The sequence below is a fragment of the Schistocerca cancellata genome, chromosome 8 (assembly GCF_023864275.1).
Source record: "Schistocerca cancellata isolate TAMUIC-IGC-003103 chromosome 8, iqSchCanc2.1, whole genome shotgun sequence".
Classification (NCBI taxonomy): Eukaryota; Metazoa; Arthropoda; class Insecta; order Orthoptera; family Acrididae; genus Schistocerca; species Schistocerca cancellata.
In genome coordinates this window covers 522,830,817-522,847,766 of record NC_064633.1, presented here as the reverse complement: position 1 = coordinate 522,847,766, position 16,950 = coordinate 522,830,817, and the positions used below count along the sequence as shown (strand labels likewise).

General features: G+C 47.3%; 1 protein-coding gene across 1 annotated transcript in view; it reads left to right on the top strand.

The window, feature by feature from the left end:
• LOC126095164 (3-ketodihydrosphingosine reductase) overlaps positions 1–16,950 on the top strand; it is an 87,725-nt gene that overhangs the window by 12,242 nt on the left and 58,533 nt on the right. The window contains exons 3-4 of the mRNA XM_049909886.1: positions 1,323–1,491; positions 1,657–1,796. Coding sequence (XP_049765843.1) covers positions 1,323–1,491; positions 1,657–1,796 — 309 coding nt within the window. The remainder of the gene's footprint in view (positions 1–1,322; positions 1,492–1,656; positions 1,797–16,950) is intronic.

Sequence of the window (16,950 nt, the reverse complement as noted above, 5' to 3'; positions counted from 1 at the left end):
TTTAGTGTAGCTTTTTTTTTCATAGTGTTTATGGAATGAACGTGGTTATGTGAAAACCATGAAACAGCCTAAAATGTCATGTTCATTGAAGAAGTGCATGTGAATAAAATTATAACATACATATTGGGTATCGGTGGGAATTTTGTAATGTAATGTATGTGTTGCATTTACAGTTGAAAGAAATTTAAGGTAATAACACCACATCCAAGTTCATTACAGGATCTTTGTTTCATAAACAGATTTTTTATGGTGAAAAGTACTGTTGAGAGTTGCAGATTATACTTTTAAAAATTAAGTTCTACTCCTGTACATGAATATCGGCTTTATTTTAGCTATCAAACTAATTGACAGGAATTTACCGAGCTGTCCTTCAATACAACCTACTTGAAGTAATAGTTTTGTCCTTAAATGTATCATAATTGTTTTGTATATTAGATCTTTTGTAATTTGCCGGTAAGAGAGAGGATCACTCATATTTATATCAAATGGATTAATGAACTTGCTTGAAATCGGTTGTTTAATACTCTATATATTCTCAGGAACTGATCTGCCAGGGACCAGAAGAGATCAGCTATACGGTGGAGAGTATGAGAGGTTCACATTGTGAACTGTTATGGTTAATTGATTTGTGACTATCAACATTTAACAGGAAACATTTAAAAGTAAACAAGTTAACAGAGAGATAAAAAAGAATAGAAAAGGTCCAGAGAAGTAAAAAGCTCCTTTCTTATGTTAATTTCTTGCATTGGAAAGCAGTATGCTGCAAATGTAATGCTTCTACGTATACACTGATTAGCAAGTGAATTAGAAATTGTTGCTGTGATGTAAAGTAAAATAGTTTGATGTGGCATGTCACTGTGAGCCCACTGCATCATATGTTGAGTGTTTGGTTAACAGTAACACACAAGTTGAGCAAGATTGGGCATCTGAGTACATCTGGCTTATGTTGGCAGGGTCAGTATGTTTGATTGCTTTCATATCATTAATATCAGACGCATGTGCTATGCCATTGGGTACAGAATCCAACACCATAAATAACTAAACATCTGTTAACTGGACATCATTTGGAGCAAAGGTAGTGTGGGCACATCAATGTGTGACACAAGAAACAGGAATAGCTTTTCAGAAGCTGAAATGAGTAGTTAGTTTATGTCACTGGTAACAGAGTGATGGGAAATTAGTTCTTTGTCACATGCAGTGTGCTCTAAGTAGGTCACAAAATAGCTGTAGAATATAGCTGGGATTGGGGTGTCTCAGAGGAAACTTGGATGGTCTGTGCCCCAACTTAACATATATATTAACAGCTGTGACATTTATTGTAGGTGACAGGAGGATCGAGCGGCATTGGAAAGGAAGTTGCAGCAAATCTTCTAAGAAGAGGTGCAAGTGTCACATTAATTGCAAGAAACCAAGAACGCTTGAGCCAGGCATACGAAGAGCTGAAGACATGCATTACCGATACTCAGAACCAGGAACTTAAGTATTTTTCATGTAAGTGCAACTGAAAATTCTTATATATTGTGGCCATTATAATACTCTCTCTAAGCAGAGTTCTTTCTTGGAAATTACTACAGGTGCAAGTAAATTGTGTATTTTTTTTCTGAGAGTTGTGCTGACTCAGTTGCAATGCTGTTTTACTATGATAGTTAATTTCAGTGGATGTGGGTGGCAATTATGAAGATGTGAAATCTGTTGTGGGGAAAGCAACATGTGGAGTCTCAGTGCAGATGTTGGTCAATTGTGCAGGAACGTCGGTGGCAGGCCGCTTGGAAGACTTATCGATAGAGGATATAAAGGTTTGTAGCAAGAGGTGTTAGTAACAGCGGTGTATTACAATAACTAATTTTTTTTTAAAAAAATCTTGTTTTCATAAGTCAATCATGCTTGTTTTTGATGGAACAGCGATGTAGAATACCCATTCTTTGTAATGTCCTCCCTGTAACACTTTCTAATGCTTGGCATATTTGAATATAGTTGTAATCATGATATTATGAAGAATTATACTGACAGTTGGTAAAATTGTTGTTTTATCGTTAGACAGCCAATTTCATGATCTAAAACCGCATCATCAGTTGCAAGAATGTTAAAAGGTCATAGTTGTACCCAGCACAACTAGTCAAGGTATATTATTCAGTGAATGTTATCTACACTGTGAAACAATGGGTGATAAAGATGTGATCCATTAATTTCTTTAAATTGCTGGTGGGTGGATCATGTCGTTGTAGGCCCTTGTTTTAAGATTTGTGTGCATTGGTGTGATGGTAGGGCAACCTAGCTGTGGGAGGAGTAGAAGGGGCCCGCTCAGGTGACTAAGACTGGCTAACAGGCTCGTGCTTCAATGGGCACTTCTACTCTTGCCCTGCCAACACACTGACACAGGCAAATCTTAAAACAAGGGCCTAAATTACATGATCCACCCACCAGCAATTTAACTAAATTAATGGATCATGTCTTTGTCAACCTTCGTTCATCAGTGTGATATAGATAATAATCATTGAATAATGTATCTTGACTAGGAGCAATGGGTATGCCAATGACCTTTTAAGATTGTTGCGCCTGATGATGTGGCTTTTAGGTGGTTAGACTGGTTGTCTATCAATAAAACAACAATTTTACCAGCTGTCGATGGAATTCTTGTTAACATCATGCCTTTCAACAATTGAGGATTCCCAGAATACAACACACTTTGTGATAGTTGTGAGCATTTAATTGCAACACTATTCATATGACCTGTATCTGTGCTGGGTTTTCAGCATTTAAAATATATTCTGATATGGTTGAAAATTTGGCCATTCTATCATTTCAAATTGCAACAGGAAATACACAAAAATTAGTGCAAATTGCAACACCAAAAAGAAACCTCCTGCGAGTCCAGGGGTTAGAATAGGCCCGAGGTATTCCTGCCTGTCGTAAGTGGTGACTGAAAGGAGTCTCTCACGTTTTGGCCTTTGTGATGGTCCCCTGTAGGGTTTGACCTCCATTTTTCAAAATTTTCCTGAGGAGTGAGCCAATTGGGGAAGGGCGCCTTACATGGTGCATCGTGTCCATCATGCGCTGAGATCTCTCACATCCTTTGTCGACGTGGATCTGCATTTCTTCTCATTCTCCAGCTGTTGGGCGAGGTCACCATCCTGGGTGCGTATTTTTCCATCAGCTGTGCAATATCATTTTCTACGCTGATGATAATGGACTTGTTTGCTTGGTTACACCTGATATCCGGCACAGTAGCCAGACCGTTGTGGTGGGGCCGCCATGTACCCTGTTGGTTCTGGGTGGCACCTGTGGGGAGGGCTCCTGGTCGGAGTGGGTGGCATCAGGGCGGATGACATGAGGTGAAGCGTAGTCCATCATCTCTTGCTGGTGGTGAAACACCAGCGGTCTCGAAGCATTCACGAGCTCAATTCAACACACAGAAGTACGACCCCAAATCATTCCCCTCTCTGGCCACACCATGGCAGCAACATCAGGCTAAGGATGGCAGCAGCTCTTACTCGCCCCAGTTTCTTGTACGTTCGAGAGCTGATGATGAAGCCTCAGTTTTTTGTTGAGCATGTAGAGGACAAGTTTCGGGAGGTGTAGGGCTTGTCCAAAATGAGATCTGGGTCAGTCTTTATCAAAACAGCATCCTCTGCCCAGTCAAGGGCTTTATTCGCATGTCACAAGCTGGGGGATGTTTCCGTTACCATCACACTCCATAAGAGCTTAAACATGGTCCAGGGTATCATATTTCACAGGGACCTTCTTTTGCAGTCCGATGATAAGCTGCGCACCAATCTAGAACAGTGAGGTGTACATTTCCTTCGGCGTATCCACCAGGGTCTGAGGGATAATCAGATTGCCACTGGTGCCTTCATCTTGGCCTTCGAGGGTGATACATTACCAGACAAGGTAAAGGTGATGGTCTGCAGTTGTGATATAAAACCCTATATCCCTCCCCCAATGCAGTGCTTTAAATGTTGGAAGTTCGGTCATATGTCTTCCTGCTATACTTCCAGCGTCACAGGTCGAGATTGCGGACGTCCATCATATCCCAATACTCCATGTGCCCCGCCTCCCATCTGCGTCAACTGTGGAGAGCACCATTCGCCTTGCTTGCCAGACTGCAGGATTCTCCAGAAAGAAAGGAAAATCACGGAGTACAAGATTCTTGACCGCCTGACCTACACAGAGGCTAAGAGGAAATTTGAACGCCTACATCCTGTACATATGACGTCATCTTATCCCGCTGTTACAACAGTTCTAGCCCCATCAGCTTTGCCAACCCCCAGTCACCTCTCAGAGCCAGAAGACTACATCTGCCCCCTTGATGGTGGGGCTCCCTGTTATTCTTGCACTACCTACTTCAGGAGTAACACCCCCCAACCATCGGGAACGTCCATCCCCATTGTTCAGCCTGAGAAGTGTACAACTTCTTCAGCTGCTCTCGCTAGGAAGGGGGTCCCTTGGGTCTCTCCCTTCTCAGGTTTTGCTAGTGGAAGAGATGACACCTGGCAGTGGTTGAAGAGCCCAAAAGCAGCTGGTCACAGGGCTTCATGCTCATCCTCAGTCCCGGAGACTGAATCAGAGAAGTCCTCCCTGCCAAGAAAACCCAAGGAACAGCGAGCGAAATCCAAAAAGAAGGTCACCAATACCAAGGGAATTGTGGTGGCACCCACACCACCGCTACCTCCAAGCTCTGCATCTGTGGATGAGGTGGAGATTCTGGCGACTGCTGAAGACATAATCTCGCCGGACCCTCAGACAAAATGGATATAGACTGCTCAGGCAAAAAGTCAGTGGCAGCAGGTGACCCTGATGCATAAACTGCCTCATTGAATGTTCCATGCCTTCCCAGTCTAACGATGTCATCCTCCAGTGGAATTGCGTGGTTTTTTCCACTGCCTGGGTGTGCTACGGCAGCTGTTAAGCTTTACACCTGCTATCTGCATTGCCCTCCAGGAAACCTGGTTTCTGGCATTGTGGACCCCTGCCCTCCGCAGCTATAAGGGATATTGCAGGAACCGCAGTGACTATAATTGAGTGTCAAGTGTAGTTTATGTATACGTCCTAAACTCAGACTGTAGTGAACATGTGCCCCTTCAAACCCCTCTTGACGTTGTGGCTGTCAGAATAAGGACGATGCAGGAAATAACTGTCTGCAATGTATATCTTCCTCCAGATGTTGTAGAATACCCGAATGTATTAGCTGCACTGATTGATCAACTCCCTATACCTTTCCTACTCTTTGGAGATTATAATGCCCATAACCCCTTGTGGGGCAGCACTGTGCATATTGGCCGAGGCAGAGATGTCAAAACTTTACTGTCTCAGTTCGACATCTGCCTCTTAAATACTGGGGCCGCCACACATTTCAGTATGGCTCAGGGTAGTTACTCAGCCATTGATTTATCAGTTTGCAGCCCAGGACTTCTCCCACCTATACACTGGAGAGCACATGACAACCTGTGTGGTAGTGACCACTTCCCCATCTTCCTGTCACTGCCCCAGCATCAGGTGCACGGACGCCTGCCCAGATGGGCTTTAAACAAGGCAGACTGGGAGACTATCATCTCTGCTGTCACTGTTGTACACAGCAACATCGATGTGATGGTTGAGCAGGTGACTACAACAATCGTTTCTGTGGCAGAAAACACGATCCATCGCTCTTTAGGGTGCCCCCGGCAAAAGACAGTCCCTTGGTGGTCACCAGAAGTCGCTGAAGCAATTAAGGAGCTTCGGTGAGGTCTACAGTAGCATATGTGGCACCCTTCCCTGGAGCACCTCATAGCCTTTAAACAGCTCCATGCTCACATTCGCCAATGTATCAGATGATGGAAGCAGGAGTGTTGGGAGAGATACATCTCGACCATTGGATGCCACGGCAAAGATCAAACGTGTTTTTGGGTACCAGACCCCAACAGGTGTTCCCAGTGTTACCATAAATGGCATGTTATCGACTGATGCAAACACGGTTGCCGAGCATTTTGCTGAGCACTATGCTCGAGCCTCTGCATCGGAGAATTACCTCCCAGCCTTTCGCACTCTCAAACAGTGGCTGGAAGGGAAAGTCGCCTTATTTACTACATGCCACAGTGTATCCTATAACACCCCGTTTACGGAGTGGGAGCTCCTCAGTGCCCTTGCACATTGCCCCAACACAGCTCCTGGACCAGATCGGATCCACAGTCAGATGATTAAATATCTCTCATCCGACTACAAGTGACATCTCCTCGTCATCTTCAACCGGATCTGGTGCGATGGCGTTTTTCCATCATTATGGTGGGGGAGCACCATCATTCTGGTGCTCAAACCCAGTAAAAATCCACTTGATGTGGATAGCTATCGGCCCATCAGCCTCACCAGTGTTCTTTGTAAGCTGCTGGAATGTATGGTGTGTCGGCAGTTGAGTTGGGTCTTAAAGTCACATGGCCTACTGGCTCCATGTCAGGGCAGCTTCTGCCAGGGTCGTTCTACCACTGATAATCTTGTGTCCCTGGAGTCTGCCATGCGAACTGCCTTTTCCAGATGCCATCACTTGGTTGCCATCTTTTTTGATTTATGAGAAGTGTATGACATGACCTGGCAACATCATATCCTTGCCACATTATATGAGTGGCGTCTCCGAGGCTCACTCCCGATTTTTATCCAGAATTTCCTGTCGCTTTGTACTTTCTGTGTCCAAGTTTGTGCCTCCCTTAGTTCCCCCCCCCCCCCCCCCCCCCCCCCCCCCCCCATATCCAGGAGAATGGGGTCCCGCAGGGCTCTTTATTAAGTGTCTCTCTATTTTTAGTGGCCATTAATGGTCTAGCAGTAGCTGTAGGGCCGTCCATCTCACCATCTCTCTATGCAAACAACTTTTGCATTTCATACTGCTCCACCAGTACTGGTGTTGCTGAGCGGCATCTACAGGGAGCCATCCACAAGGCGCAGTCATGGGCTCTAGCCTGTGGTTTCCAGTTTTTGGCAGCAAAGTCGTGTGTTATGCACTTCTGTCAGTGTCGAACATTTGTCCGGGACCAGAACTTTACATTAATGACGATCCACTCACTGTAGTGAAGACATATCGATTCATAGGACTGATTTTCGATGCCTGATTCACTTGGCTTCCTCACCTTCGTCAGCTTAAGGTTAAGCTGAAGTGCTGGCAGCACTTCAATACCCTCCGCTGCCTGAGCAACACCAACTGGGGTGCAGATTGCTCTAAGCTGCTGCAGCTCTACAGAGCCCTTGTTCAATCTCGCCTTGACTATGGGAGTGTGGTTTATGGTTCGGTGGCACCCTCAACGTTGCATTTACTCGACCCAGTGCACCACTGTGGCATTCGCCTAGTGACAGGAGCTTTTAGGACGAGTCTGGTGTCCAGCGTCCTTGTGGAAGTGGGAGTGCCTGCATTGCAGGTTAGGTGTGCACAACTGCTGGCCAGTTACGTAGCACACATTCGTAGTTCTCCTGTGCATCCAAATCACCGTCTCTTTTTCTCACCCACGGCAGTTCATCTCCCGCATCAGCGGCCCAGGTCAGGGCTTCCAATTGCAGTTCATGTCTGATCCCTTCTTTCTGAACTGGAGTCCTTGCCTTTACCACCAATACTTGAGGTCCATTCACGTACACCTCCATGGTGTACACCTAGGCTGCAGCTTCGCCTGGACCTTTCACATGGCCCTTTTGTGTCCTCAGTCTACTACTGACTGGTTTGATGCGGCCCGCCACAAATTCCTTTCCTGTGCTAACCTCTTCATCTCAGAGTAGCACTTGCAATCTACGTCCTCAATTATTTGCTTGACGTATTCCAATCTCTGTCTTCCTCTACAGTTTTTGCCCTCTACAGCTCCCTCTAGTACCATGGAGCCCCCAGGGGCTCAGCATTCATTTGCTGAGTACGGGCTTGGCGACCCCGGGGTCCTGAGCTGGGGACAGGTCAGCGCCGCCAGTCTCCTGTCACCATAACCCCCGGACATGCTTCAGCGACCACCGTATGGCGTGGCGGTGAAATGTTGTGTGCTGCGGGGAATGGTAATCTTGGCTTGACCGCCTGGATTGCGAGGAAGGCCAACCTCTATAAAAACCCCTCAATCTTCCGGTGTGCTCTGCGCCTATGAGATGCATGGTTGTTGGGGTGGAACAGTTGCAAGCGGGAAACCTCTGGGGCACCTGCCACACCCCAGTTGTATAAGGCTTACTCAGGCACGCGGGGCTCTGTCTGAGCAGACCTTTAGTTCCCTAGCTGCTCGTGGGACCGCAATGGACCCTTCGACCTCTACATTTCCCCCTACCAGTGGCTTGGGTGGGCCACTGGTAGGAAAACACACCCCATCGAAGAAGCGACTTCGTGCTGCGAGTCCTCCAGCGCCTGGCGTTGATCGAGATTTATCAGACTGTCATAACAGAGCACATGCTGATAATCAGAATGTGTTTTTGATTATTAAACGGAAGGAGGGTAGCTTTGAGAGGGTTTCTCCATTTTACATCCACAAGGGTCTTGAGAGAATTGCAGGAACACTTAAATCTGTGAAGCGACTGCGCAATGGGACTCTGTTAGTTGAGACTTCTAGTTCCCGTCAAGTCGCTTCTCTTCGGAAAGCACACTGTCTCGGAGAGTACGCTATCGAGACCGAGCTCCACTCCACTCTGAACTATAGTAAGGGTGTTGTGACATGTAGGGACTTGGTGGATATCCCCACAGATGAGTTAAAATCTGAATGGGCTGATGAAGGTATTGTTGACGTGCAGCATATTATGAAATGAGTCGATGTGGACCTAGTCACATCCGACTCGTTTATTCTCACATTCAGTTGCCCGAGACTCCCAGAGCATGTTAAAGCGGGGTTCTTACGTTTGCCAGTAAGGCCATATTTCCCCAACCCAATGCGCTGTTTTAAATGTCAGCACTTTGGGCATACTACATTGGGGTGCAATGGGATAGCCACTTGTGGTAAATGTGGTCAGCCTGCCCATGAACGAGCCGATTGTTCATCGCCTGTGAAGTGCGTGAATTGCTCTGGGAGTCACCCTGTCTGGAGCCGGGTCTGCCCCATCTATCTCGAAGAACGGAAGATACAGGAGATTAAAACATCTAAGCGCATCCCCTATGGTGAGGCCAAGAAGCTCTTTAAGGCCATGCAACCTCCTGTGTTTACAACATCTTTCACTTCCGCTCTGAAAAACCGGTACAAATGGCCACTGTTGCTACGCAAACGGAGGTTGCTAGTGTTAGCACTAATACCTGCGTTTGCCAGTGCACTTGTGCTGCTGCGGTTGTTTTGCAACCTGCGGCTCTCCCTGCAACGTCGGACAAGGCTGTGTTTACTGACATTGGGGTACTTGCTGCCTCTCCCCCTATGGCGCCTTCTGCCCAGGCGAGTAAAGCTCCACCTGTTGACAAGGCTCTGCATTCTAAGCCCTCCAAGACAAAGACTCCAAAGGTGAAGGTTTTGCCACCTGAGGAGACTAGTCAGGGTCGGTCCGATGACGAGGCCATCGTACTGTCTGACATCTCCCGTGGGTCGTCATCGGAGCTGATGGACATTGATGTCGACCGGGGGCGATCTTCTCACCCCAGGAATAAATCTCCGGCGAGTACGGGCTCTCCTCTGAAGCACAGAGGAAGGGTGAAAGTTCAGCCCCCCTGATCACTGGCTCCCATATTACAGTGGAACCTGAATGGGTTCAGGACGCATGTGGCCGAATTACAACTCCTTGTACGAGAGTGCCCTTTGTGCTTATGTCTCCAAGAGACACATTTTCGGGCCACTGATGCTCCTTCTTTACGGGGCTATACCGTATATCGAAAAGATGATCTGATGGGGCAAAGGACAAAGGGTGGTGTTGCGGTTTTTGTCCGTGACATGCATCCCTCATCTGAGCTCCCTCTCGTTACGGACTTGCAAGCAGTTGCAGTTGACCTTCTTGTGGGTCGGAGGCTCACAGTCTGTTCCGTTTACTTACCACCTCAGGATGTGATAGACTCTGAGGCTCTCATAGACCTTATTAGCCAACTCCCCCGCCCATTTCTTCTGCTGGGGGACTTCAATGCTCATAATGTCTTATGGGGCTCTCCGACTACTTGCCCCAGGGGTCGCATTCTGGAAAGCCTCATGATGTCTGAAGAACTGTGCATCCTCAACTCTGGTGCTCCCACTCATTTCTGTACTGCTTCCGGGTCGTCATCGGCTATTGGCCTTTCCTTTTGCTCTCCAGCACTCGCGGATTCTGCTCTGTGGGAGGTTGTTGCTGACCTCCATTCTAGTGACCACTTCCCCCTTTGGATTCGCCTCCTGGATGAGGCTGTGGCATTATCAGTGCCACCTCAGTGGCACCTCTGCAGAGCTGACTGGACCCTTTTCAGCCAACTGGCTGTTTTGGAACACCGTGCCAGCGTCCACGAATGGGTCGACCATGTTACAGCCATGATCTCCCATGCTGCTGAATTGTCGATCCCACGGTCCTCAGGTCTTCCCAAGAGGCGTCCTGTCCCCTGGTGGACCACTGAGTGCCGCTCCGCAATCCGAGCCCGCCGTGCAGCTCTGCGCTGCTTCAAGTGCCGTTCCTCAGCTGACGATCTTGCAGCCTTTCGGTTGGCAAGGGCCAAAGCGTGGCGAGTGATTAAAGAGAGCAAACGACGGTCATGGCAATTGTTCTTGAACTCCATCTCCCGCTCCACTAATTCTACGAAAGTATGGGAAGCCATCAGGAGGATTTCCGGGACACGCAGCCAACTACCTGTCACGGCATTGCTGCATCAGGGATGTCTCCTCACGACGCCGAGAGACATTGCCCAGACACTGTCCATGCATTTTGCGGAATCTACCACCACTGTTAACTGTGATCCAGATTTCTGCCACTACCGAACTGCCATCGAGAGGGGTCACTTGGACTTCCGGTCTCCAAATTCTGAACCCTACAACTGCCCCTTCACAATGTGGGAACTGGATTCGGCGCTGTCTGTGGCTCATGATACTGCGCCTGGTCATGATCAAATCCGGTACAGCATGCTGCAGCACTTGTTGCTGCCTACCAAGGAAGTTCTCCTGAATTGTTTTAATATGATACGGTTATCCGGCACATACCCTGACTCGTGGAGGGAGGCGATTTTGATTCCTCTCCTCAAACCGGGGAAGGATCGAACGCAACCCAGTAGTTATCGAAGTATTGCTTTGACGAGCTGTGTCGGGAAGACGTTGGAACGCATGGTCAACCGTCGCCTGGTTTGGCTGCTCGAGACCAGGCGGCTCCTTAGCCACTCTCAGTGTGGCTTTCGGAGATGTCGTTCAACTATAGACAACTTGACCCTGCTTGAGGCGGCCATCCAGCAGGCCTTCCTACATAACCAGCATTGTCTTGGTGTCTTCTTTGACATTCATAAGGCGTATGACACTACTTGGCGCCGCCATATCCTCAATCAACTCCATGAGTGGGGCTTTCTTGGCCGTCTCCCCATCTTCCTTCGGTCCTTTCTTTCCCGCCGCCTCTTTCGTTATAGGGTTGGTAATGTGCTATCTGATTTGTATGTGCAGGAGAATGGTGTTCCTCAGGGAAGCGTTTTAAGTGTCACCCTCTTTGCCATCGCCATTAACAGTATCACGTCCACTATCCAGAGTCCTGCCCAATGCTCCTTGTTTGTGGACGATTTTGCTGTTTTCTGTTCTTCCTCCAGTCTTGTCACTGCTAGTCGGCAGTTGCAGCTTACGATACAGCGATTAGAGGCATGGACTGCGAAGACAGGTTTTACCTTTTCTGCAGACAAATGTGTGTGTGTTCATTTTAATCGTTCTCGACGTCTTTTTACCTCCCCTGAATTGCGTCTGAGGGACACCATTCTTCCTTTTAGCGACACTGTGCGGTTCCTGGGCCTCACTTTTGATTCCAAGTTGTTGTGGTTGCCTCACCTAAAGACCTCAAGGTGCGGGCCCTGAAGGCACTGAATATTTTGAAGTGTCTGAGCCATCGGTCCTGGGGAGCAGATCGGGCACGTCTGCTGTAGTTTTATAGGGCTTTCGTCGTATCGCGTCTTGACTATGGTTGCACCGTGTATGGGTCAGCAAGGCCTTCGTATCTGGAGATTCTTGATGCAGTACACCATGAGGGTATCAGGCTGGCCACTGGTGCCTTCCGTACCAGTCCCATCCCCAGCCTGTGTGCTGAGGCAGGGGAACCGCCGCTCGCCATCCGGCGGAAACTCCTCATGGTGCGACGGGTGTGTCAATTCCTTGCCTGTCCTACATCCCCTGCGTACCCTACCGTTGCCCGACTGCCTATGGAACGTCTCTTTTCCAGTCGTCCCAGGGCAACGAGACCATTTGGGATTCGTGCCAAGCATTTGCTTGAGTCCCTTGGTGTGGAGCATGTGGCCCCCCAACGACAAGGTTTTACTTGCCTGCCTCCCTGGTTGCTCCAGAGGCCCAGCGTCCTTTTAGACTAGTCAGTGTACCGGAGGAGCTGCACTCCTGCGTTTGTTTTTACCTCCTTATTTTATGATATTTTAAACCAGCATCCTGACCATGTACCAGTATTTACGGATGGCTCTAAACAGGGGGACTCTGTTGGTTGTGCTGTTGTTTTCCCTGATGGAGTCGTCAAGTTACGGCTTCCTGCGGTGTTTACCATCTTTGATGCCGAATTGTTTGTGATCTTGCGGGCATTGGAGCAGATGAGATGTGTTCCCAGTCTTAAGTTCCTCATCTGTTCTGACTCCCTGTCCGCCGCTCGTGGTCTCGCGGTAGCGTTCTCGCTTCCCGAGCACGGGGTCCCGGGTTCGATTCCCGGCGGGGTCAGGGATTTTCACCTGCCTCAAGATGACTGGGTGTTTGTGTTGTCCTCATCATTTCATCATCATCCAGGAAAGTGGCGAAATTGGACTGAGCAAAGATTGGGTCATTGTACGGGCGCTGATAACCACGCAGTTGAGCGCCCCACGAACCAAACATCATCATCATCATCATCATCTGACTCCCTGAGTGCCCTTCAGACCATGCAACACTTGTACCCAGCGGATACGGTCGTCCAGAACATCCATGATGCCCTTCTCCACCTGCAACGGCAGGGGAAGGAGGTTTCCTTCTGCTGGGTGCCGGGGCATGTGGGTATTAGGGGAAACGAACTGGCGGATGTGGCTGCCAAAGATGCATGTTCCCTCCCTCATGTTGTTGAATGTGCCGTCCCCCTCCATGCTGTTACCTCCATCCTGCGTTTTTGCGTTATGCGTCAGTGGGAAGAGGAGTGGCTGGCAGTCGGTGAAAATAATCTGCATCTGGTCAAGGCTACTACGCGGCCATGGCGTACGTCCTACCAGTCATGCAGGCGGGATGAGGTTCTCCTCACTCGCCTCCGCATCGGGCACAGTCGCTTAACGCATGGTTTTTTACTTCGGCGGGAGGACCCCCCCAATCTGCAGTTCTTGTGGCGTCCAGATTACTGTCCGCCACATTTTACTTGACTGTCTTTTATTCTCTGACCAGAGGGCGGTGGTTTCTTTGCCACCGGATTTGCCCTCTATTTTACAAGATGACGCAACGACTGTAGTTAAGGTCTTACGGTTTTGTGTCCTGTCCAATTTGTTGCCTCGGATTTTAGGGAGAGGGTTTTAATGTGCTGCTGGGTGACTGGCTCACCCAGGTTTTAGATAAGAGGTCAGCCAGTCACGATTACCTCCTTGTTTCCCTTCGGTTTCTGTTCTCTTTTCCTTGTGTTTCCTTTCCTTTTTAGTGTGTTCCTTCTCCTCTTGTTTTGCCTCTGTATGTGAGGATTTGGAACTGCGTCAGGTCTGTGTCTTTTAGCCATTCTCCTTGTTCGCTGTTTGTCTTAGTCCCTTCACTGCATGTGTTCCTGTTTTTTATGCGTTTGGGCGCTGATGACCACGCTGTTTAGCGCCCGTAAACCTCAAACACACACACACTCTAGTACCATGGAAGTCATTCCCCCATGTCTTAGCAGATGTCCTATCATCCTGTCCCTTCTCCTTATCAGTGTTTTCCACATATTCCTTTCCTCTCCGATTCTGTGTAGAACCTCCTCATTCCTTACCTTACCAGTCCACCTAATTTTCAACATTCGTCTATAGCACCACATCTCAAATGCTTCGATTCTCTTCTGTTCCGGTTTTCCCACAGTCCATGTTTCACTACCATACAATGCTGTACTCCAGACGTACTTCCTCAGAAATTTCTTCCTCAAATTAAGGCCGGTATTTGATATTAGTAGACTTCTCTTGGCCGGAAATGCCTTTTTTGCCATAGCGAGTCTGCTTTTGATGTCCTCCTTGCTCCATCCGTCACTGGTTATTTTACTGCCTAGGTAGCAGAATTCCTTAACTTCATTGACTTCGTGACCATCAATCTTGATGTTAAGTTTCTTGCTGTTCTCATTACCTTCGTCTTTCTCCGATTTACTCTCAAACCATACTGTGTACTCATTAGACTGTTCATTCCGTTCAGCAGATCATTTAATTCTTCTTCACTTTCACTCAGGATAGCAATGTCATCAGCGAATCGTATCATTGATATCCTTTCACCTTGTATTTTAATTCCACTCCTGAACCTTTCTTTTATTTCCATCATTGCTTCCTCGATGTACAGATTGAAGAGTAGGGGCAAAAGGCTACAGCCTTGTCTTACACCCTTCTTAACACGAGCACTTCGCTCTTGATGGTCCACTCTTATTATTCCCTCTTGGTTGTTCTACATATTGTATATGACCCGTCTCTCCCTATAGCTTACCCCTACTTTTTTCAGAATCTCGAACAGCTTGCACCATTTTATATTGTCGAACGCTTTTTCCAGGTCGACAAATCCTATGAAAATGTCTTGATTTTTCTTTAGCCGTGCTTCCATTATTAGCCATAATGTCAGAATTGCCTCTCTCGTCCCTTTACTTTTCCTAAAGCCAAACTGATCGTCACCTAGCGCATTCTCAATTTTCTTTTCCATTCTTCTGTTTGTTATTCTTGTAAGCAGCTTCGATGCATGAGCTGTTAAGCTGATTGTGCGATAATTCTCGCACTTGTCAGCTCTTGCCGTCTTCGGAATTGTGTGGATGATGCTTTTCCGAAAGTCAGATGGTATATCGCCAGACTCATATATTCTACACAATAGTCGTTTTGTTGCCACTTCCCCCAATGATTTTAGAAATTCTGATGGAATGTTATCTATCCCTTCTGCCTTATTTGACCGTAAGTCCTCCAAAGCTCTTCGCTCTTTTAAATTCTAATACTGGAACCACTATCTCTTCTAAATCGACTCCTGTTTCTTCTTCTATCACATCAGACAAATCTTCACCCTCATAGAGGCTTTCAATGTATTCTTTCCACCTATCTGTTCTCTCCTCTGCATTTAACAGTGGAATTCCCGTTGCATTCTTAATGTTACCACCGTTGCTTTTAATGTCGCCAAAGGTTGTTTTGACTTTCCTGTATGCTGAATCTGTCCTTCCGACAATCATATCTTTTTCGATGTCTTCACATTTTTCCTGCAGCCATTTCGTCTTAGCTTCCCTGCACTTCCTATTTATTTCATTCCTCAGCGACTTGTATTTCTGTATTCCTGATTTTCCCGGAACATGTTTGTATTTCCTCCTTTCATCAATCAACTGAAGTATTTCTTCTGTTACCCATGGTTTCTTCGCAGCTACCTTCTTTGTACCTATGTTTTCCTTTCCAACTTCTGTGATGGCCATTTTTAGAGATGTCCATTCCTCTTCAACTGTACTGCCTACTGCGCTATTCCTTATTGCTGTATCTATAGCGTTAGAGAACTTCAAACGTATCTCGTCATTCCTTAGTACTTCCGTATCCCACTTCTGTGTGTATTGATTCTTCCTGACTAATGTCTTGAACTTCAGCCTACTCTTCATCACTACTATATTGTGATCTGAGTCTATATCTGCTCCTGGGTACGCCTTACAATTCAGTATCTGATTTCGGAATCTCTGTCTGACCATGATGTAATCTAATTGAAATCTTCCCGTATCTCCCGGCCTTTTCCAAGTATACCTCCTCCTCTTGTGATTCTTGAACAGGGTATTCGCTATTACTAGCTGAAACTTGTTACAGAACTCAATTAGTCTTTCTCCTCTTTCATTCCTTGTCCCAAGCCCATATTCTCCTGTAACCTTTCCTTCTACTCCTTCCCCTACAACTGCATTCCAGTCGCCCATGACTATTAGATTTTCGTCCCCCTTTACATACTGCATTACCCTTTCAATATCCGCATACACTTTCTCTATCTGTTCATCTTCAGCTTGCGACGTCGGCATGTATACCTGAACTATTGTTGTCGGTGTTGGTCTGCTGTCTATTCTGATTAGAGCAACCCGGTCACTGAACTGTTCACAGTAACACACCCTCTGCCCTACCTTCCTATTCATAACGAATCCTACACCTGTTATACCATTTTCTGCTGCTGTTGATATTACCCGATACTCATCTGACCAGAAATCCTTGTCGTCCTTCCACTTCGCTTCACTGACCCCTACTATATCTAGATTGAGCCTTTGCATTTCCCTTTTCAGATTTTCTAGTTTCCCTACCACGTTCAAGCTTCTGACATTCCATGCCCTGACTCGTAGAAAGTTATCCTTTCATTGAGTATTCAATCTTTTTCTCATGATAACCTCCCCCTTGGCAGTCCCCTCCCGGAGATCCGAATGGGGGACTATTCCGGAATCTTTTGCCAATGGAGAGATCATCATGACACTTCTTCAATTACAGGCCACATGTCCTGTGGATACACGGTACGTGTCTTTAATGCAGTGGTTTCCATTGCCTTCTGCATCCTCATGTCATTGATCATTGCTGATTCTTCCGCCTTTAGGGGCAATTTCCCACCCCTAGGACAAGAGAGTGCCCTGAACCTCTATCCGCTCCTCCGCCCTCTTTGACAAGGCCGTTGGCAGAATGAGGCTGACTTCTTATGCCGGAAGTCTTCGGCCTCCAATGCTGATTATTTGTCAAAATTTAGGCAGTGGCGGGTATCGAACCCG